This window comes from Engystomops pustulosus, chromosome 4 (genome assembly GCF_040894005.1).
Source record: "Engystomops pustulosus chromosome 4, aEngPut4.maternal, whole genome shotgun sequence".
Taxonomy (NCBI): Eukaryota; Metazoa; Chordata; class Amphibia; order Anura; family Leptodactylidae; genus Engystomops; species Engystomops pustulosus.
In genome coordinates, this window is record NC_092414.1 from 17328855 (window position 1) to 17352637 (window position 23783).

At 43.6% G+C, this 23783-nt stretch overlaps 1 protein-coding gene across 1 annotated transcript; it reads right to left on the reverse strand.

Moving 5' to 3' along the window:
- Positions 1-613: 613 nt before the first annotated feature.
- Positions 614-21468, reverse strand: TTLL1 (TTL family tubulin polyglutamylase complex subunit L1). Its single transcript, XM_072145345.1, has 10 exons — positions 21348-21468; positions 19665-19781; positions 17774-17982; positions 17342-17522; positions 17024-17158; positions 16799-16907; positions 13268-13411; positions 8200-8286; positions 4509-4672; positions 614-2185 (listed from the first exon to the last, which is right to left on the reverse strand). The coding sequence occupies exons 1-10, from the start codon at positions 21416-21418 to the stop codon at positions 2056-2058; spliced, it is 1347 nt and encodes a 448-aa protein (XP_072001446.1). The 5' UTR covers positions 21419-21468; the 3' UTR covers positions 614-2055.
- Positions 21469-23783: the final 2315 nt, after the last annotated feature.

Below are 23783 nucleotides of genomic sequence, written 5' to 3' on the forward strand. Positions count from 1 at the left end.
GAGGTGCTTGGCATTGGAAATTGAAAAAGGGGCTGGATTCCTTGGATCCAGGCTTCTGTACTGAAGAGATCTAGCCCCCTCAGTCACTGCAGTTGCCAAAGCTGCTTCCTAGGGTGCGGAAGGTTCTCACTTCCACTTAATTATAATGATGCCTATATATTCTTGGATTTAAGCTTCTATTCAGAAGAGATTCAGCCCTCTCAGTCACTGCAGCTGTCAACGGCCGAATGATGCAGTACAGTGACTGAGGGGCTGTAGCTCCTTGGTACAGAAGTGTGTATGCATTCCCTCATCACCTAATGGCTTGCCCCTCTCAGGACCACGTGACCTGGAGTCAGAGCATCCTCACAATTAAGTAAGTGCAGCCCTTCTGGGTGTAATGTAAATCAATGAAGTATACATGTATGTGCAGTTAGCTCCCCCTAGTGGTGGCTGCTTCCACAAAAAAGTAACAGAACTGACTCCACTGATTTATAACGGGGCTGTCTTGTTGTCCGCCACGTCATAGAATACCTAATACACCGCAAATCTATATGTGCACCCGGTAAGTTCAATCTTGTAGATAAATTATTTGCTGTGCTTCTCGAATCACATGAATCAGAGCCTCCAGCCGTATCCTGCAGGCCTGTTTATTTACACACCGATCATCACAGAGAAATCCAACCAAAACAATGGCTTCCGTCATCCCGTACAACAACATTCGCCTCCTGTGGGTGTCTGGGCCGCTGGATTTATGAGGGATTATAGAGCTGGTAATAAATGTCACAAGTCTTCAGGCGGCCATGTAGATGGAGAAATAAGAGGGGTGTGAAGGCGGCGCACGGTTATACAATGCGACATGGAAGCTCCTTAGGATGTAAAGCAGCGGGATATTAAGAATGATGTGTACTGATGGCTCAGAGGTTGGGTGTGATGCTCTTAGCTGTAGGTCTCCTACACATCCAAGGCCTCCTGCATAAGATATGTATGGAATAAATCTGTCTACTTGCTAAGCTACATGCACACTAAAAACAAATCTCCCTTTATTCTACATCAAAAATGTGAAAACGACTTGTAAATATCTCGTTCCTACGCTGAGATATCATCACTTAAACTTACAGGCCCGAAGCCTGAGGCGGCACTACTGAGAGATTCCAATAACCTCACAACTTTGTGCGTATTCAAATCGCAATAACAAATAAAAATTGATCTATATGGGGACCTAAACTCACACGCGGGGGAGATTTATCAGAAGTTTCTGAGGTAAAACTGTGCTAGTTGCCCATGGTAACCAATCAGAGCTCAGCTTTCATTTCTCCACGGCTGTTTATAAAATGAAAGCTGATCTCTGATTGGTTTCCATGGGCAACTAGGACAGTTTTACCTCAGAAACTTATGATAAATCTCCCCCCCCAAGAGTCTGAGAGAGATTTATAAGAAGAGTCTGAGAGAAGAATTGTTCTAGTTGCCCATGGCTAGGACAGTTTTACCTCAGAAACTTATGATAAATCTCTCCCTGTGTCTCCTTGACTACCCTGCCATAAGTAGTGCAAGCTCAGGCTTCGGGCCTACAAGTTTAAGCAATTGTATCTCTGGCTAGGAATAAGATATTGACAAAGTGTTTACATATTTTTACAGTACACAACCTGGACCCGCCATAGCGGGCACGCGGCGGCGCACAGGGAGAGGAGTTGAGTGCTGCTCACCCCCGCCCCTCTCCATAGGGATATATGGCGCACGGCACCGTATGCCCGTAGGGTACCATGCGCCCATTGCCGTCTATGGGGGACGTATATCGGCCGTATATACGTCCCCCATACGGCCGTCTGAATGTAGCCTTAATAGAATAGTCTCAAATAAATGACTACAGTTCATCAGCCCGTAGAATGTGGAGATAATAGAGGAAGACATTTTCAGCCGCACAGGGCACTTCCTGCATATTCTGAGTAATAGACGCATCCATGTGTTGAAATTTCCTCAAAAATCTGAGCGTCCTCAAGTCGTTACCTCTTGTATATCTCTTATAATTCTCCAATTTCCTGCATAACTTCTTTCCATCATTCCCTTATAATACAGCTACTTCCACGTTGTGGGTGCAGATCTCCCTGCCTCTCTGGTTCTGGCTCCTTTGAACCCAAATGCTTGTCCCGGTCGGTTCCTCAGGTCCCGCTCCGACCCGTCTGCTTGTGCGGCCTCTTCATCGTATCTACAATGGAGAAAAATGTCACCCAGACACAAATGGTAGAAGGGACTAAAGGATTTCTACATCCTATGGAGGACAGAACTTAGGGAACTCAGCAGGGAACTCATTAATATTTGTGACACCCTGACAACATCCTTAATCTACTGTCCCTGTGAGAGTCACAGTGACCCTATAACTGTTCCAGCCCCAGTGCCCCCATATCGGTTTCAGTCACTGTAATCTCATTATACACTTTCATTCACAGTGCCCCCATAAGGATTTCCGCTATAGTACTTCCATTAATGTTCCAGCTTCATTGCCCCCATATCGGATTCAGCCCCAGTTCCCCCCATATCAGTTTCAGTCCCAGTGCCTCCATAACAGTCTCAGTCCCAGTGTCACAATAATAATTCCAGCCCCAATGCCCCAATATCAGTTTTAGCCCCACTGGCCCCATAACATTTCAGTCCCAGTTCCCTACAACAATTTCTGTCCCAGTGCACCCATAACAGTCTCAGTCCCAGTGCACCCATAATAGTTTCAATACCCCCATAATGGTTTCAGCCCCCGGAGTCCACATAACAGTTTTAGTCGCAGTGCCCCCATAACAATTTCAGTCCCAGTGCCCCCATAACAGTCTCAGTCCCAATTTCCCCATAACAGTTTCAGCTCCAGTGCCCCCATAACAGTTTCAGCCCCATGTTCCCCCATAATGGCATTAGCCCCAGTGTCCTCATAATAAATTCAGTCCTAGTGCCCCTATAACAATTTCAGTCAAAGTGGCCCCATTGTTGTTTCCATCCCAGTAGCTCCATAACAGTCTCAGTCCCAGTGCCCCCATAACAAACTCAGTCCCAGTACCCCCATAACAAACTCAGTCCCAGTACCCCCATAACAAACTCAGTCCCAGTACCCCCATAACAAACTCAGTCCCAGTGCCCCCATAACGGTTTCAGCCCCAGTGCCCCCATAACAGTTTCAGCCCAAGTGCCCCCATAACAGTCTCAGTCCCAGTGCCACCAAAACGGATTCAGTCGCAGTGCCCCCATAACAATTTAAGCCCCACTTCCCCCATAACAATTTCAGAGACAGTTCCCCCACAATGATTCCCCATATCAGTTTCAGTCTCAGTTCCCCCATAACAGTGTCAGTCCCAGTGCCCCATAACAGTGTCAGCCCCAGTGCCTCCATAACAGTGTCAGCCCCAGTGCCTCCATAACAGAGTCAGCCCCAGTGCCCCCATAACAGTGTCAGCCCCAGTGCCCCCACAACAGTGTCAGCCCCAGTGCCCCCACAACAGTGTCAGCCCCAGTGCCCCCATAACAGTGTCAGTCCCAGTGCCCCCATAACAGTGTCAGCCTAAGTGCCCCCATAACAGTCTCAGCCCCAGTGTCTCCATAACTGTCTCAATGCCCCCATAACAATTTCAGTGACTGTGGCCCCCATATCGGTTTCAAACACAGTACCCCATAACAGTCTCAGTCCCAGTGCCCCCATAATAGTTTCAGTCCCAGTGCCCCCATAACAGTTTCAGTCCTGGTGCCCCCATTACAACGTCAGTCACAGAGCCCCCATATCGGTTTCAGACACAGTACCCCATAACAGTCTCAGTCCCAGTGCCCCCATAAGTTTCATTCCCAGTGCCCACATATTGGATTCAGTCCCAGTGCCCCCATTACAATGTCACCCCCAATGCCCCCATATCAGTTTCAGTCCCAGTTCCCCCATAACGTTTTCAGTCCCAGTTCCCCCATAACGTTTTCAGTCCCAGTTCCCCCATAACAGTTTCAGTCCCCCATATTGGATTCAGTCCCGGTGCCCCCATAACAGTCTCAGTCCCTGTGTCCCCATAATGGTTTCAACCCCAGTGCCCCCATAACAATTTTAGTCCCAGTTCCCCCATAACAGTCTCAGTCCCAGTGCCCCCATAACAATTTCAGCCCCACTGCCCCCATAACAATTACAGTCACACAGCCCCATAACAGTTTCAGTCCCGGTGCCCCATAACAGTCTCAGTCCCTGTGCCCCCATATTGGTTTCTGTCACAGTGCCCCCATAACAATTACAGGTCTCGTGCCCTCGTAACAGTTTCATCCCCAGTGTTTCCATAACAGTCTCAGTCCCAGTTCCCCCATAATAGTTTCAGCCCCAGTGCCCCCATAACATTTTCACAGGTCCCCCTAACGGTTTTAGTCCCAGTGACCCCACAAATGTTACAGCCAGTTCAGCCCCTATACAGCTCCAGCCATGGTGCCCTTACACTAGTCAGCCTCAGTGCCCCCATGATAGTTTTTGCCCCGGGGCCTCCATCATAGTTACAGACAATGTGGAATTAGCTACATCTTACAGTATTTCATAGCTCCCAAGAGCTTCTTTGGGTGGGACCTTATTCCACTTGCAGTCCGGGATCTCGCCATTGGGCACGACGATATTCAAGGTGTCGTTGATGAGGTTGTACTTTAGAATACGGTCGTTGGCCGTGCTGGACGTGAGAGATGGGGACGCGTTCACCTGTCAGATACAAAGAATCCAGCAGTGTAACCATGAGAGAAAAATGCTTCTATCTCTACTTATCCGGCTCTGTTACGCCTCCCCCCAACTTCATTTTCATTTCAGGCTAAAATTCCAGCTGAATCCGTCTTGGTCTCCCAAGACAGAGTGTCAGCTCATTATCAAGTGTCAAGTTACAGCTTCCCATAGAAGTCTATGGGAGGAGGAATCGGGAAACACACAAAAAAAATGGTGCTGCAGCTATGAGTAAGTTTTCTTTGTTGTCTAAGTTGTTTATGCACATTAATACTCCTCTTTAATGTCCTATATGATCCTGCAGATACATCTGTGTAAGTTATGGAGAAGATTATCTTATTTTTTCTGTGTACAGTATATGGGAGACATAATAGCCGCTAGTCTCCAACCCTGAGCCAACTAAGAATAAGAGAAACAGTCTACAGATGTGAAGACTGCTAAACATTGCAAAATACAGGTCCTATATGATCCTGCTGATGCTGCTGAGTGAGACAATTATAGAGAAGGTCTTCTACTGTCTGTGTGCAGTGTATGGGAGACATCATAGCAGCCAGTCTCCATTAACTAGCTATGAGACACCTGAGAATTAGAGATAGAGTCAGCAGCGGGGAAAACTGCTAAACAATGCAGAATACAAGTCCTATAATGTCAAATATTATCCTGCTGATGAGTGAGAGAGCTATGGAGAAGGTCCTCTACTGTCTGTGTGTGCAGTGTATAGGAGACATCATAGCAGCCAGTCTCCAGCCACCAGCTCTGAGACAACTGAGAACTAGAGCCTGCAGCGGGGAAAACTGCTAAACATTACAGCATACAAGTCATATAATGTCACGATGCTCCTGCTGATATTTGTCAGAGAGTTATAGAGAAGGTCCTCTACTTTATATGTGTAGTGTAAAGCGGACATCATAGTAGCATCATAGTGAGAGATTGGGGGTCATTTACTAAGGGCCCGATTCGCGTTTTCCCGACGTGTTACCCGAATATATCCGATTTGCGGCGATTTCCCCTGAATTGCCCCGGGATTTGGCGCACGCGATTGGATTTTGGCGCATCGGTGCCGGCGTGCACGCGACAGAAATCGGGGGGCATGGCCGAACGAAAACCTGACGGATTCGGAAAAACCGCCGCATTTCTGAAAAAAAATCTGTAGCGAAAATTGCACTTACCTTCACTCAGCCCGAGCCGGTGAACTCCAGCGCGTTCCGATGCTTTTCAGCGCAGCAGCGCCACCTGGTGGACGGCGGAGGAACTACCTTAATAAATCCCGGCGCAGAGAACGCGGCGCTGGATCGCGAATGGACCGGGTAAGTAAATCTGCCCCATTGTGTGCAGAGTATGGGAGACATCATAGCAGTTAGTCTCCAGCCACCAGCTCTGAGACAACTGAGAATTAGAGATAGAGCCTGCAGAGGGGAAAACTGCTAAACATCACAGAATACAAGTCATATAATGTCACACTGATCCTGCTGATGCTTCTTGTAGAGAGAGTTATGGAGTAGGTCCTCTACTGTCTATGTGCAGTGTATGGGAGACATCATAGCAGCCAGCTGAGACAACTGAGAATTAGAGATAGAGTCTGTAGCGGGGAAAACTGCTAAACATCACAGAATATAATATAATATGTGACGATATAAGAACCTGAGATCATGTATTGGTTGTTATCAAATAGATGTAAATGATATGTATATAAGACACGAGCACCAACTCCCAAAGACTCAGCTATGATCCACTGAGCCGCAGGTGCCATCCCATAGGGACACAACGCTGCACCTCTCATGGGCTTAAAGGGATCCTACCACTCAGCAATGATGAAGAGCAGCTCTTCTTCTGTGGCTTTATCATCTCTTACATATTAGCGGCTCAGGCTTCCCTGATGACAAGTGTTTGATACTGGAGTGATACTTTACCGCGCTGCAGTGTACAGCATGGGGGATGTTCTGAGCCTACATGGTGTGTTTCATACCTCCCCCATCTCATATTAGGCATTTACCTCTATACGATGATACACAGGGAGGGGATTTGTCACATCTGATGAAACAAGCGGCAACTTCTTTGCAGAATAAAGAACAGAAGTTAAAGGGGAAGTTCAACTTTTAATCCAGCAGATGTTTCCAGTTTGAGGTTTTATGCTTTAAAGGACATCCAGGATGAAAGACTGTATGCAGATGAGCCTGAGGGGCTCCAGCCTCCATTAACACCTATGGAGCTTGGAGCCCCTCCAGCTCATTTGCATACAGTCCTGATGCCCTTTAAAGGGTATGTGCAGGCAGCGTGCCTAGAGAGATGTGTAATCATACCTTTGTGTTTGCTGTTAGTAGCAGCAGGACTGTGAAATATGGATTTATATTCCAGGATTGCTAATCATCCAAGTGCACTTGGACATGTCCTCACACTGCTGTGCTCTTTGCTCTCTGCATAGTAAAATCCTGTTTAACTGCATTTACACAGTGGCAGAGGAGGAGCAGTTTATTGCAGAGTGCTAAGAGCACAGCAGTGTGAGTGAACTAAGAGTCTCACCAGCTCGCCATGCTTTACACTGCAGCGCGTGTCATCAGCTCTATTATATCTATGATGAGCTGCTTACACGGGACAAGACCAAATTGTGAAATGTTATTTGAGAAGTGAAAACAGGAAACAGATGATAATGCACTCGTAAAGTGTACGCAGCACCTACAAGCGAGGTCTTCATATAACAATACATGAGGTATTTGTGTCTTGTACTTACGTTAGGCACAGAACTCCCGAGCAGGAAGGACGTCCATGGAGAAAATAGAGAAAGACACAACATCTTCTCTCATTTCCCAAAACAAAGGTCAATATTCATCCCCTTTAAGCAAGCCATAGGCGTCCCTAGTGTCATACTGCTAAGAAACCCAGCGATCGCCTCCATCTATGGTGAAAGTAATCAGTGCTCATATTCTCTGCACTGCCCCCACAGGGGAAGATTCGGTATTACACATCAGCCATTCAAATCATTGGGGCACATTTACTTATCCGGTCCAGTCGCCATCCCGCGGCGTGTTGTCCAACGTGGATTCGGGTTCTGCCGGGATTCACTAAGTTTGTACGCCCGATATCCAGCAGGTGTCGCTGCTGCGCTGGGGTCCGCCGGAATTCACCTGCCTCTTTTCGGTGCATGTAAATGCTTGATCTTGCAATACATTTCGTTTTTTAAATTCTGTGGTTTTTCCGAATCCGTCGGGTTGTCCGAAGGCCCCCCCATTTTCTGTCACGATTGCGCCAAAATCCGATCGCGTGCACAAAAATCCCGGGGCAATTCGGGGTGAAACGGAAAAATTCGGGAAACCCGACGAAAGTGCGGCCGCGGACCCCTTAGTAAATGAGCCCCAATGTGTAAGTCCTCCAGGGAGAGAGAGAGAGAGACGTCTCAACCAAGTACCTACAATTCCCTTCCTGGGAATGTATGAAAATTGAGAACTTAAAGGGACGGTCCAAAGTTTTTTTATTTATTTGATCGACAACCCAAAATATATAAGGGGAGCGCTCACCTCGATCAGCCACGGCTTCAGCTTGTCGTCTATGATGATATCGTAGCCGTAACACTCGAAGCAATGCTTGTCGTTATTCATCACCGGCTGGAGACGAGAAAGGAACAAAATAACATTGTGTGAAAAAAATAAAATACAAAAAAAAATTGATTTTTGGGGGGACAAAATGAAATATGTAAGAGCACGTGACCAATTTTGGACTCCCACTGATCATGAGGATGGGGTAGACATACTTGTACTAGTAATGTGAGCAGGTGCGCCCATACAGAACAATGTTAGAGAATGTCCCTGGAGAGATGTGTCATCATCTGTGTGTATTGCAGTAGCAGCAGGACTGTGAAATATGTTTTTCTATTCCGGGTTTGTAGCACTGGTCCTCACACTTCGGTGCCCTGTGCTCTCTGCATTTAGTGTTAGGTATTGTCTCTGTAGAGATGTGTAATTATACATTTGTGTATGTTATTAGTAGCAGCAGAACTGTAAAATGATAAATTTGTGTATGTTGTATAGTAGCAGCAGAATTGTAAAATGATGGATACATATTCCAGGATTATAGCACCAGGAGTGTGTGTCATCACACTGCTGTACTCTGTGCAGACAGTGCGGAGTATTGTCCATGGAGATTTGTGTAATCACACCGCCGTGTATGTTGTTAGTAGCAGCAGGACTGTGAATTATTGATTTATATTTTTAAGATTTTAGAACCGGGAATGTGTTTCATCACAATTTTTACATGGCGATCTGTGTAATCATATTACTGTGTATGTTGTTGTTAGTAGCAGCGGGACAGTGAAAAATGCATTTATATTCCAGTAATCTAGCACACGGGGCATGTCCTCACACTGCTGTGCTTTTAGCTTTCTGCAATGAACTGCTCCACAGCCCATAACATTAGTTTTAGCATCAGAAACCTGCAACTACGTTTATTCAGAGCATCATGGAGCAGTTCAGTGGAGAGATCTCACAGCAGTGCGAGGACAAACCCCAAGTCCAGCTACAAACCTGGAATATAAATCCATAAAGAGAACCCGTCATGCAAAATAACCCCCCTAAACTAAATATATTTTCATAAACTGCCATTAGAGAGCATTGCCTCTATCCCTTCATTGTCCCTCTACATGCCTGTAAACCTAAGCAATGAGGTCCTAAAGCTGTATGCAAATGACCTGTGAAATGTCCAATGAAGCATTAGCATATTCAAGCTGTCCACTCTATTCATGAGTGGGAGGCACAGCCACACCCCCAGTGCATGACTGACAGCCTGTATAATGGTGTGAGGCTGTATAATGATGTGCTTCCTGGGGCTGGTGGCCACGCCCCCTGCAGCCTGTGTGTGTGTGTGTGTATAGGAGAGATACAGCAGCTCCAGGCTGCAGCCATGTTACAGCAGAACATGTCAGATTCATGTGTAGCTGATGTCTGTGTCTCTCACCTGTATATTAGGAGGATGCAGCATGTCAGCAGATGCAGCACACACACTAGCCATGCTTTACTATACATTACACACAGACATGAGCAGGGGGAGGAGAGGGGAGGGGGAACAGGGGTGACATCACTGCCTCTGACCATGTGACCAGCCTCATTTACATGATAAAGAATACATGATTTTACAATGAATAATGTATGAAATAAGTAGATAAAGGCTGGGATGGGATCCTTGTGAGCTGCTCCAACAGGTAGAGGTGACAGGACTAGTGGCAAAGACCTGATGACAGGTGTCCTATAAGTCACAGACCTGTTGGTACGAGCTACATACACAATGGTTTGATTACACATCTCTCCAAGGATAATAGCTTAAAACTGGCTACAGGGAGCACAGAGCACAGCAGTGTGAGGACCCAATATCCAGTGCTACAAATCCTAGAATGTGAAAGCATTTTTCCTGGTTCTGCTGCTAACAACAACATACAAAAAGGTGTAATTACACATCTCTCCAGGGACAATACCTAACACTGTTTGCACAGAGCACAGCAGTGTGAGGACACACCCCCAGTACAATCCTGGAATATAAATCCATATTTCACAGTTCTGCTGCTACTAACAACATACACATTACACATCTCTCCAGGGGTTATAGCTAACCCTGACTGCAGTGTGCACGGTCACACCTGCTGATGGTTTCCCTTGAATATTTGGGTCTGTTGGCGCCAGTGATAAAGGTGTGTATAATCCTGGAGCTGGGGCGGCCTGTGACTATAACTCAGGCGTCTCTTGTAGACTTCCGTCCTGACCGGGAGGAGATGCCTTATATGTAATACCTGCAATGTGAACCCGTCTCATGGACCATAAAGCGTGTCACATGTCTGTAGTGACTCAGTCCACACGTGGGAAAGAATGATTAGATCCGTAGCTTGTTATTAACCCTTCACCAGGAGCTGCTCCCCAGAGATGAGGGGGTTACTCCACTATCCAGCTTCTCCTGGCGTGGTTAACAATCTAGACTGAAAACACTAAATCCTTAAACAAGGTCCTCTCTGTGTGTGGGATTCGGGAATTTTTTTTACTTTTCCATCCGCAATGTGTAACCCCTGAGTGATCAGGATGAGGTGCTACTTAGAGGTATCTACCATCAAAATCCATCCTGATAAACCAGGGACATTACTCATAGATCCAGGCACTGTCACTGTGGTAATCTTCTTATACATGTTATCCATGGCGTCCTTCATTCTAAATTTATGCTAATGAGACAGAAGGGCTCTGGGGAGTGTTACCAGAGCCTCTCTGTGCTCTGGCTTTACAGGCTGTTACACTGTCTCACCCTCCAATATACTCCCTAATTACTGAGATTAGACCGTGTAACATACTGTGAAGCTACAGCACACAGGGGCTCTGGTAATGCCCCTCAGAGCCCTTCAGGCTCATTAGCATAATTATAAAAAATGATTTTAGAAGGAAGGGGGCCATGGGTAACAAATATAAGTAGATCGCGGTCACGGTGCCTGGATCTATGAGTAATGTCTCTGGTTTATCATGATGGATTTTTTGTGGTCAATTTCCTTTGATAGAAAAATCTCTCAACAACTTTTACTCCATTGAATCAGTCCCCTTAGTTTGGGGGTAAAATGTCCTTTCTGGTATTCCCTCTTTTATGAGAAATTTCACATGTTTACCTGTAAAAAAAAAAAAAAAAAAATCTCCTTCAAAGTCATGAGAGCAGAGACGAGTCATATTTTACCTGAGAAGAGTCCTGCTACGGGGAAGCAGGCATCTAAATGAATGCTTCCCCTGCAGCCTCTAAAAGTGACTCATTTCAGACAAAAATAAAACTCCTCTATGCTCATTTGCATATGGCTTTTGGAGGAGATTTTGTAGTTTCACCTTTAAATACTACTTGTTGCTCAAGGGTTTCCTGTTCCCTGACATGAGATTGATAGATATACATTTTCTTCCCCTTTAAATTATATTTGCAGCTTCTCCCAAAAGAGGCCCCATCCCATACCCCTATAATTTGGGTCTTGTCTTTTAGATATGATCCAAAACTTCCCGGGTGTAATTGTAGCCCCTGTGGTTGGGTGTCTCTGCTCCCAGTAACCCGTGTACATGGGTTACAGGTGACCACATGAATGGCGGGAGCCCCCCCCCCCAGTAATTACATCCTCCGCACTCTTTGCCATCCACCACATAAACCATGTGTGATAATATTCTCCCTGCAGCTACACATATATGTAGTTATTACACAGCCGCCACCTGCTGGCAGCTGTGGGGTACTGCATTATTCATGATTTGGTGCACATAGATCAGTGGTGGCGAACCTATGGCACGGGTGCCAGAGGTGGCACTCAGAGCCCTTTCTGTGGGCACCCAGGCCATCACCAGAGAGGGCTCCAGGTATCTTTCTGCAGCCCAGGACTTGCTGTGCACAGAGCTATTTTAAAGTGACAGTGCTACATGGGACTACTGGAGGAGTGGGAAGGTGTGGACAGATCTGCATTAGCATTGTAGCTCCTGCTCCGGCCCTGACAATTCTTCCTGTTTATGGCACCCTGGAGGTAAGATACAATGATCCTCCAAATTTCTGCATCATTGGTGTCCTCAGGGTGCTGATATGAAATCTGTGAGAGGAGGGAGCATAAATCACTAATAACATTTCTGTGTTGGCACTTTGCGATAAATAAGTGGGTCTTGGTTGTAGTTTGGGCACTCAGTCTCTAAAAGGTTCGCCATCACTGACATAGATAATACAGCCCTCTGATGCTCCTTGTGCTGCTTGTGGGGGGATGAAAGAGGTGTCATATGCTCCGCGCTCTCATACTAAGTACTTGCTGGAGATACACACTGTGGGGGTCATTCACTAAGGGCCCGAATCGTGTTTTTTCGTCACGTTACCCAAATATTTCTGATTTGCGCCAATTTTCCCTGAACTGCCCTGGGATTTTGGTGCACGCGATCAGATTGTAGCGCATCAGCGCTGGCATGCACGAGACGGAAATCGGGGGGCGTGGCCGTCAGAAAACCCGACGGATTCGGAAAAACCCCTGTATTAAAAAAAAAAAAAAGTGTTGCTTGACACGCGCTTACCTGCACCCAGCATAGGACGGTGAACTTCAGCGCACTCCGACGGACTTCAGCGCAGCAGCGACACCTGGTGGACATCAGGCCCACGACCTTAGTGAATCGCCGGAAGACCCGATTCCTCCACAGAGAACGCGCCGCTGGATCGCGACACGACCGGGTAAGTAAATCTGCCCCACTGTGTATATACTACAATCTATACATGCCACTACTAGACTATTCAATAGCGTTCTGTATGGAATTGCGTTTTATATGTCTTAGGCTGCATTCAAATGAACATATGGGGGACGTATATATGGGCGACGTATATATATGGCGTATATACAGCCCCCATACACCGCAATGGGCGCACGGCGCCGTACGGGAGCGGTGCGGTGCAACACACATGCGGCGCTGTACCGCTCCGTAGCCCGTACAAAGATAGGACATGTCCAATCTTTCTCCGGAATATTGCGCCGTGCGCTGTGTATTCCTATGGAGAGGGGCAGGGGTAAGCGGCGCTCATCCCCTCCTCCTCTCCCCAGCGTGTGCCCGCCATACTACGGTACTGACTCACCGCTACTGCCTTCAGGGACTGGACAATTATCCAGTGAATTTCATCAAACAGTTTATCAGTGACTTCTCGTCCTCTCGTGCTCTCCAGGTACAGACGTAAATTACTGACTGTCCATTTACCGCCGTGGACGTGATTGTAGTCATCCTGTAAGAGAGAAGAAGAGGCTCATAACCCAGCGAGAGGCCGCAGGCACAGAGCTAATGTACTGCAAGAAGACAGCGCCGGACCCCGTCTACTCATATAGGATCAAATCAAAGACTCTTTACTGGCAGAAGCAGATATACACTACTATATACACTTATCATAGCATTAAGGGAATAGGGGATTTTGGGAGAAAGAGTTGGGGTATCTATATCACTGATAGATACAGAGATATATTTCAGACAGGTAAGAGATAGATATATGAGAGTTAGACAGATAGATAGATATGAGATAGATAGATAGATAGATAGATAGATAGAGATAGATAGATATGAGATAGATAGATAGATAGATAGATATGAGATAGATAGATAGATATGAGATAGATAGATATGAGATAGATAGATAGATAGATAGATAGATAGATAGATAGATAGATATGAGATAGATAGATATGAGATAGATAGATAGATAGATAGATATGAGATAGATAGATAGATAGATAGATATAAGATAGATATGAGATAGAGAGATAAAGATATGAGATAGATAGATAGATATGAGATAGATATGAGATAGAGAGATAAAGATATGAGATAGATAGATAGATAGATATGAGATAGATAGATAGATATGAGATAGATAGATAGATATATAGATATGAGATAGATAGATATGAGATAGATAGATATGAGATAGATAGATAGAAAGATATGAGATAGATATGAGATAGATAGATATGAGATAGATAGATATGAGATAGATAGATATGAGATAGATAGATAGAAAGATATGAGATAGATATGAGATAGATAGATATGAGATAGATAGATATGAGATAGATAGATATGAGATAGATAGATAGATATGAGATAGATAGATAGATAGATAGATATGAGATAGATAGATATGAGATAGATAGATATGAGATAGATAGATATGAGATAGATAGATAGATAGATATGAGATAGATAGATAGATAGATAGATAGATATGAGATAGATAGATAGATAGATATGAGATAGATAGATAGATAGATAGATAGATAGATATGAGATAGATATGAGATAGATAGATATGAGATAGATATGAGATAGAGAGATAAAGATATGAGATAGATAGATAGATATGAGACAGATAGATAGATATATAGATATGAGATAGATAGATAGATATGAGATAGATAGATATGAGATAGATAGATAGATAGATAGATAGATATGAGATAGATAGATATGAGATAGATAGATATGAGATAGATAGATAGATAGATAGATATGAGATAGATAGATATGAGATAGATAGATAGATAGATATGAGATAGATAGATAGATATGAGATAGATATGAGATAGATAGATAGTTATGAGATAGATAGATAGATAGATAGATAGATATGAGATAGATAGATATGAGATAGATATGAGATAGATAGATAGATAGATATAAGATAGATATGAGATAGAGAGATAAAGATATGAGATAGATAGATAGATAGATAGATAGATAGATAGATAGATAGATAGATATGAGATAGATATGAGATAGAGAGATAAAGATATGAGATAGATAGATAGATATGAGATAGATAGATAGATAGATAGATAGATATATAGATATGAGATAGATAGATAGATAGATATGAGATATATAGATATGAGATAGATAGATAGATAGATATGAGATAGATAGATAGATAGATAGATAGATAGATAGATAGATAGATATGAGATAGATATGAGATAGAGAGATAAAGATATGAGATAGATAGATAGATATGAGATAGATAGATAGATAGATAGATAGATATGAGATAGATATGAGATAGAGAGATAAAGATATGAGATAGATAGATAGATATGAGATAGATAGATAGATAGATATATAGATATGAGATAGATAGATAGATAGATATGAGATATATAGATATGAGATAGATAGATAGATAGATAGATAGATAGATAGATAGATAGATATGAGATAGATATGAGATAGAGAGATAAAGATATGAGATAGATAGATAGATATGAGATAGATAGATAGATAGATATATAGATATGAGATAGATAGATAGATAGATATGAGATATATAGATATGAGATAGATAGATAGATAGATATGAGATAGATAGATAGATAGATAGATAGATAGATAGATAGATATGAGATAGATAGATATGAGATAGATAGATATGAGATAGATAGATATGAGATAGATAGATAGATAGATAGATAGGAGATAGATAGATAGATAGAAAGATATGAGATAGATATGAGATAGATAGATATGAGATAGATATGAGATAGATAGATATGAGATAGATATGAGATAGATAGATATGAGATAGATAGATATGAGATAGATAGATAGATAGATAGATAGATATATATGAGATAGATATATATGAGATAGATAGATATGAGATAGATAGATAGATATGAGATAGATAGATAGATAGATATGAGATAGATAGATAGATAGATAGATAGATAGATATGAGAAAGATAGATATGAGATAGATATGAGATAGATAGATAGATAGATATGAGATAGATATGAGATAGATAGATATGAGATAGATAGATATATATGAGATAGATATATATGAGATAGATAGATATGAGATAGATAGATAGATATGAGATAGATAGATAGATAGATATGAGATAGATAGATAGATAGATAGATAGATAGATATGAGAAAGATAGATATGAGATAGATATGAGATAGATAGATAGATAGATATAAGATAGATATGAGATAGAGAGATAAAGATATGAGATAGATATGAGATAGATAGATAGATATGAGATAGATAGATATGAGATAGATAGATAGATAGATATGAGATAGATAGATAGATAGATAGATATGAGATAGATAGATAGATAGATATGAGATAAATAGATAGATATGAGATAGATAGATATGAGATAGATAGATAGATATGAGATAGATAGATATGAGATAGATAGATAGATAGATAGATATGAGATAGATAGATAGATATGAGATAGATATGAGATAGATAGATATGAGATAAATAGATATGAGATAGATAGATAGATAGATAGATATGAGATAGATATGAGATAGATAGATATGAGATAAATAGATATGAGATAGATAGATAGATATGAGATAGATAGATATGAGATAAATAGATATGAGATAGATAGATAGATAGATAGGAGATAGATAGATAGATAGATAGATAGATAGATAGATAGATAGATAGATATGAGATAGATAGATAGATAGATAGATAGATAGATAGATAGATATGAGATAGATAGATAGATATGAGATAGATAGATATATATGAGATAAATAGATATGAGATAGATAGATCACGGCCGGCCTCAGCAGTCACCACTAATATCTCCTTACCCCATGCTTCTGTATGGCCACGTTGGTCAGATGCACAAACATATTATCCAGCTCGCTGGTACTGGGTGTGTATTTCACTGTGCAGAAACGGCAGAACCCGAGCTTGTACCTAAAGAGGAAGCAGTGACCCATCAGAAGATGGCAGCACATCTAATACTGCTGAATATCTGTCCTGCAGGCCCCTGTACATGACATAGCACAGTGTTATACCTTTGCACTACTTACATGTAACACTTGAGCGGTCGGTATGTAGTCACCAGAACGTACAGACGCAGGTCAAATTTCTTGCCCCCGATCAGCAGGGGATTATCGATATACAGGGAGATGACATAGGCTTCCTTAGAGGACTGAGACACAAACCTGAAAGGCAAGAAAGTAATCATAAACTATAACCTGCTGTATTGTAATAGGATGATTCTACATACATAGGGATATGATAAATGGTTAACTACTGACTACCTGCAGCCACCACTAGAGGGAGCGGCCGAGCTTCCTGCATACAGAGTCTCAATACATAGAAAATCAAAGTGCTCTCATACTCACGAGGACGTCTTACTGTCCCGCGACCACTTCTTTATCTGTGACAGTTTGTTGATGAGAAATATCCCCTTCCCCTGAGCTTTCCCGCAAGGTTTCATGATCCAGGTGCTGGAAGGGTTTTTCCGAAATTCTTCTACAAATAAGTTATAATCGGCCGGAAGCATGAAAGTGACCGGAACGAAATCTGCAAGGGAGACAAAAAAAACAACAAGTGCCACGGGATGGCTGTCAGACAAAATACTTAACCTCTTAGATGCTGCGGTTAACAGAAACCGCCGCATCTAAAGGGTTACAATTTGTAACTCCTATGGCAACACGCAACAGTTCTGCAGCACAAATCTCTGCTCCAAGGAGTAAGGAATATTCACGGAGGGGCAGTTCCCTAAACTGACCACAGGTGCAAGCTGCACCTAATATAGAAGGGGGAGGAGTCACCTAGATAGAGGTATTTGCCGTTTTCGTCCTTCTCGGCCAAGGGGCTGCCCTCCTTCTCCAGCTCCTTCCTGTACCTCTTGATGTTCTTCACCATTAGATCCTTCCTGGTGAGCTCGTAGTGATTAGGAAAGTGATTGACAAGTTGGTCGTCGGACAAGCGGAAGCCGGTCTCCACGCTGAAGCAGTTCCTGATGGTCTGGACGCTCATCCTGAAACGGGAACCAATGAGGTGGGCAAAGACCTAGAGCATATATGAGGGGGCGGAGCAGAAGTGATGATATAGGGGGGCGATATACATAACTCCTGCCCCTAATCACTTATACTTTCAGCATTGTCCCCCTTCCCACTCCTCAATAACAGCCAGCAGCATTGTCCCCCTTCCTGGTCCTCAATTACAGCCAGCAGCATTGTCCCCCTTCCTGGTCCTCAATTACAGCCAGCAGCATTGTCCCCCTTCCTGCTCCTCAATTACAGCCAGCAGCATTGTCCCCCTTCCTGCTCCTCAATTACAGCCAGCAGCATTGTCCCCCTTCCTGCTCCTCAATTACAGCCAGCAGCATTGTCCCCCTTCCTGCTCCTCAATTACAGCCAGCAGCATTGTCCCTCTTCCACTCCTCAATTACAGCCAGCAGAATTGTCCCCCTTAGAACTCCTCAATTACAGCCAGCAGCATTGTCCCCCTTCCCGCTCCTCAATTACAGCCAGCAGCATTGTCCCCCTTCCCGCTCCTCAATTACAGCCAGCAGCATTGTCCCCCTTCCCGCTCCTCAATTACAGCCAGCAGCATTGTCCCCCTTCCACTCCTCAATTACAGCCAGCAGCATTGTCCCCCTTCCCCACTCCTCAATTACAGCCAGCAGAATTGTCCCCCTTAGAACTCCTCAATTACAGCCAGCAGCATTGTCCCCCTTCCTGCTCCTCAATTACAGCCAGCAGCATTGTCCCTCTTCCTGGTCCTCAATTACAGCCAGCAGCATTGCCCCCCTTCCTGCTCCTCAATTACAGCCAGCAGCATTGTCCCCCTTCCCACTCCTCAATAACAGCCAGCAGCATTGTCCCCCTTCCTGCTCCTCAATTACAGCCAGCAGCATTGTCCCTCTTCCTGGTCCTCAATTACAGCCAGCAGCATTGCCCCCCTTCCTGCTCCTCAATTACAGCCAGCAGCATTGTCCCTCTTCCCGGTCCGTCCCAGCAGTTAGTAGCATTGTCCCCCTTCCCACTCCCAGAAGCATTATCACTCCCAGAAGCATTATCCCCTTCCCACTTCTGCCTCCCTCCCAGCAGCATTGTCCTACTTCCTATCCCTCAATTACAGTCAGCAGCATTGTCCCTCTTTCCACTTGTCCCTCTACTCCCAGCAGCATTTTCCTACTTCACCCTAACAGTCAGGAAGCATTGTCCCCCTTCCCACTCTTCCCTAACAGTCAGCAGTATTGTCCCCCTTCCTAATCCTACGCTACAGTCAGCAGTATTATCCCCCTCCCCACTCCTCCTAAACTCCCAACAGCATTGTCCCCTTCCTATCCCTTCCTTAAAGGCAGCAGTATTGTCTATTTTCTCACTTCTTCACCACATGCAATGTCCACCTTCCCCACAGTAGCTGGCACCTTCACCCCTTCCAGCCTTCTCAGTCTACAGTCTATGGAGAGAAGTAAAAATATTGAACTGACAGGAAGCAGAGATCTTGAAACTAGGCTAAATGGAAGCAATATATAGCACCTTCTCCAACTGGCTTATATTACCACAAACACCTTGGGGCCAAAAGCGGAGGTACGATTTTTGGAGTAAAATTTCTAGATCCCTTTAGGATCCGATTCTAAACTATAAAAGCAGAAATCGTCCCTTAGGTCAGTAGTAGGGACATGACCTCTGCCCCTAGAAGTTTACTCACCAGTAGAAGTTCCAGTCGTCGCTCTCCGATACCTGGATCCATCCTCGCTTCTCAAAGTTATTGATCAGCACCGACTTCTCGATGTCCGTCACCCACTTCAGTTTTCCGGACATGGCTCTGGATGGAGAGAGACATTACACATCCATTACTGAGCGATCACATAATATCCATACGTACGGGATATGTTATGGCAATTATAGGACTCACTGTCCTAACAATCCTTATGGACCTCAGGCCCATACATTGGAGCCCCACCCATACAAAGGCACAACTAGCCTCTAATACACAGTATATAGACTGTAGATAACCAGTGCCAGCCTGTGAACGAGCCCCCAAGCATGGCAAAAGGATATGGGAACATTCAGGGTCACTATAGTTTTGTGGGCACTATATGGTTGCATTATGTGAGAGCACTATGGTATTGTTATATGGGCACTATACGGGTGTATCATTTTGGGGCACTATCACATGGCACTGTATGGGTATATAATTTGAGATAGCATGGCACTATTATGTGGGTATTGTATTATTATATGGGCGTTGTATGGGTGTATTATTTGGAGGCACCATGGTATTGTTATATGGTACTATATGGGTGTATTATATGGGGGCACTATTGTATTGTTTAATGAGTACTGTATGGATGTATTATTTGGGAGTATCATGGCACTATTATTATATTGGGACTGTATGGGTTTCATATCTGGAGGCACCATGGTATTGTTATATGGTACTATGTGGGTGTATAATATGGGGGCACTATGGCATTGTTATATGGGCACTGGATGGGTGTATTATATGGGGGCACTATAGTATTGTTATATGGGCACTGTATGGGTGTATAAAGTGGGGGAACTATGGCATTGCTATATGGGCACTGAATGGGTGTATTATATGGGGGCACTATGGTATTGTTATATGGGCAGTGTATGGGTGTATTATGTGGGGGCACTATGGCATTGTTATATGGGCAGTGTGTGGGTGTATTATGTGGGGGCACTATGGCATTGTTATATGGGCAGTGTATGAGTGTATTATATGGGGGCACTATGGCATTGTTATATGGGCACTGTATGGGTGTATTATATGGGGGCACTATGGCATTGTTATATGGGCACTGCATAGGTGTATTATGTGGGGGCACTATGGCATTGTTATATGGGCACTGTATGGGTGTATAATGTTGGGGCACTATGGCATTGTTATATGGGCAGTGTATGGGTGTATTATGTGGGGGTACTATGGCATTGTTATATGGGCACTGTATGGGTGTATAATGTTGGGGCACTATGGCATTGTTATATGGGCAGTGTATGGGTGTATTATGTGGGGGTACTATGGCATTGTTATATGGGCAGTGTATGGGTGTATTATGTGGGGACACTATGGCATTGTTATATGGGCAGTGTATGGGTGTATTATGTGGGGGTACTATGGCATTGTTATATGGGCAGTGTATGGGTGTATTATGTGGGGGCACTATAAGGAGCTGATTTCAATCAAAATAAATATATCTCTCATTGATTCTCAGTATACAGGAGGAGGATGTATATATATACACAGCAGCCATTTATCACATGCACACTGCTATTCTATATGTTACAATACATAATATCTGCCCCCATGGATATCACCCCCCTGTATAGTATCCCCCGTATAGCATCCCCCTAGTTATATACTCACAGAGGAGCTGCAGCCAGAGGAGCAGATACACCTGACACATCTACTTCCGGGTCATCTCCATGGCAGCCCATGAAGCCCGTACTGTCTGTGATCCGCAATGTAATGGCGCCACCTAGTGTCCCCTGTGTGTAATAGCAATGAGTCCTAGGAATGTGCTGCAGCCTGGATAGTCATTGCTCTCTTTTAACTCCTTAAACCCTCTGCCCTTTTCCATTTCCAATTCTCATTCCCCTCCTTCCACAAGCCATAACTTTATTTACAGAGCCATATCTGTTGGATAAGTTGTACTTCCTAGTTTCAGTATTTAATGTACTGGGAAGCTGAAAAGAAAGAAAAGTTTTAACTTTAACTCCTTTATGCCAAAGTCCTTTTTCATTTTCTTCTTTTCCATTTCCTGCTCCCCTTCTTTACAAATCCATAATATTTGATATTTTTCGGTTTATGGAGCTTCATAACGCCTTGTCCTATTGCCAGTATTTTACATTCCATGCCATGTACTGGGAAGCGGGAAAAAATTCCGAATGAGCTCCTACTTGAGGAAAAAAAAAACACTTTTGCGCCATTTTGTTTTGGGCTCTTGTTTTACAGCTTTTACTCTGCATTACAAATGAGACCTCCACTTTGGATCGGTGCGATTACAGCCATACCAAAATTATATAGATTTTATTTGAGTTTTAATGGGTTTTTAAAAAAAAAATGAAATACAGTATTTATTGTATGAAGAAAAAAAATCTTCATTTTGCCATATTATGACACCAATAACTTTTTCATACTTTGGCGTATGGTGTCGTTTTTTTTGCAGGACGTGGTGACACTTACATTGCTTCTATTTGGGGGACTGTACGGCCTTTCGATCACTTTATATTTTAATTTTTATGAGGTGTAAAATTACATTAGCATTTCGGAAATTTGGGGGCCATTTTCTGTTACAGAGTTCAGCGGGACTTTTAGGTTGAGGCGATGCCTAACATTTTTATTGTCTATTATATTTGAGTTCTAGGGAAAGGGGGGTGATTTGAACTTTTTTAGTTTTTTTTATTTTTTTAAACTTTTTTTGGTATTTTTTTTTTTTTGAGTTTTGGTATTTTTTACTGTTTTTTAGACTAGACCCTAGAGTTCTTTACCCGTAGGTCATCTGATCAATACTACCATATAGTTTATAGATTAACCCCATATATATTAATATAGATCAATGGGGTAATCAGTACCCTTAGATCCTTGGGCAAGAATTCCAGCATTTAGTTTAGTAATGGCCCAACTCCTGGACATTATGGGGCTTATTTACTAAGGTCCTGCAGGCCACATTTCTGTCGGATTTTCCAACGTTTTCGTGCATCGCGTCGGAGACACAAACCGATCACGTGCGACACGATCCAGGACGCGGGGATTTGGGGGGGGTCGGCGACGGACGATCTGACGGATTCGGACTACGCGCGGGATTTAACAATTCAAATTGTGTCACAAGACATGCACTCACATACACCGGGTAGTAGAAGATGAACTCCGGTGGACCTGAGCGGGGAAGCGACAGATGCAGGATCCCGGGCGCACAATCTTGATGAATCACGGCAGACGTCATCCTCGTCGGACAACACACCTCGGGGATCGCGCAGGGACCAGGTAAGTAAATGTGCCCCTATGTGTAGTGGGAAGATCATCCACGTTAGATGCATAGGGGCTGAGGCATAACATGGGTGTGTATTGGGTAGACATATGGGCTTATTTACTAAGGGTCCGCGGATCACACTTTCGTTGGACTTTCAAAGTTTTCACGATTTGCATTGCTGTGATAGGTATTTAAACTGGCGATTGTGTCGCACGCGATTGCATTTTATCGCAGCTTTCATACGACAGAAACCGACTGAGCGCGGGATTCAAGATTCAAATTGTGTTGCAAGACAATGCACTTACATGCACCAGGATGAAGAAGGTGAACTCCGACGGACCTGAGCGGGGAGTGCATTATCGTTGGACACACCGGACTTCGTGACCTCCTCCGGACAGGTAAGTAAATGTGCCCCATAGTGTCCACGTTGAAGAATACAAGTGCCAACGTGAATCCTTTGCCAGCAGATAGTAGCAGAAGAGTCACGGTCAGTTGTGCACCACCTTAGAGACTGGTGGAGAACTCTACTGTGACTGGTTAAGGCTGCCATACATATTAGAAGAAAATTGGCAGTATACAGCAATTCAGTTGATCTTCTTTTGCGTATGGGGCCACTCAACTCTCCATGACTATACACCAGTGGCAGATATGGATTTGGAAAGTTTCATACTTCCATTCCCACTTGAATGTTCTAGCAGTGGATCTCTATACATTCCCTTTTGGCCAAGTTGACCATTTAATAAAAGTGATTCGGGAGAGATGGCTTTTGGTCGAACCATTGATACCATGTCCCTTTACTGGCGCAATACTACGTGTACATTACAATAACA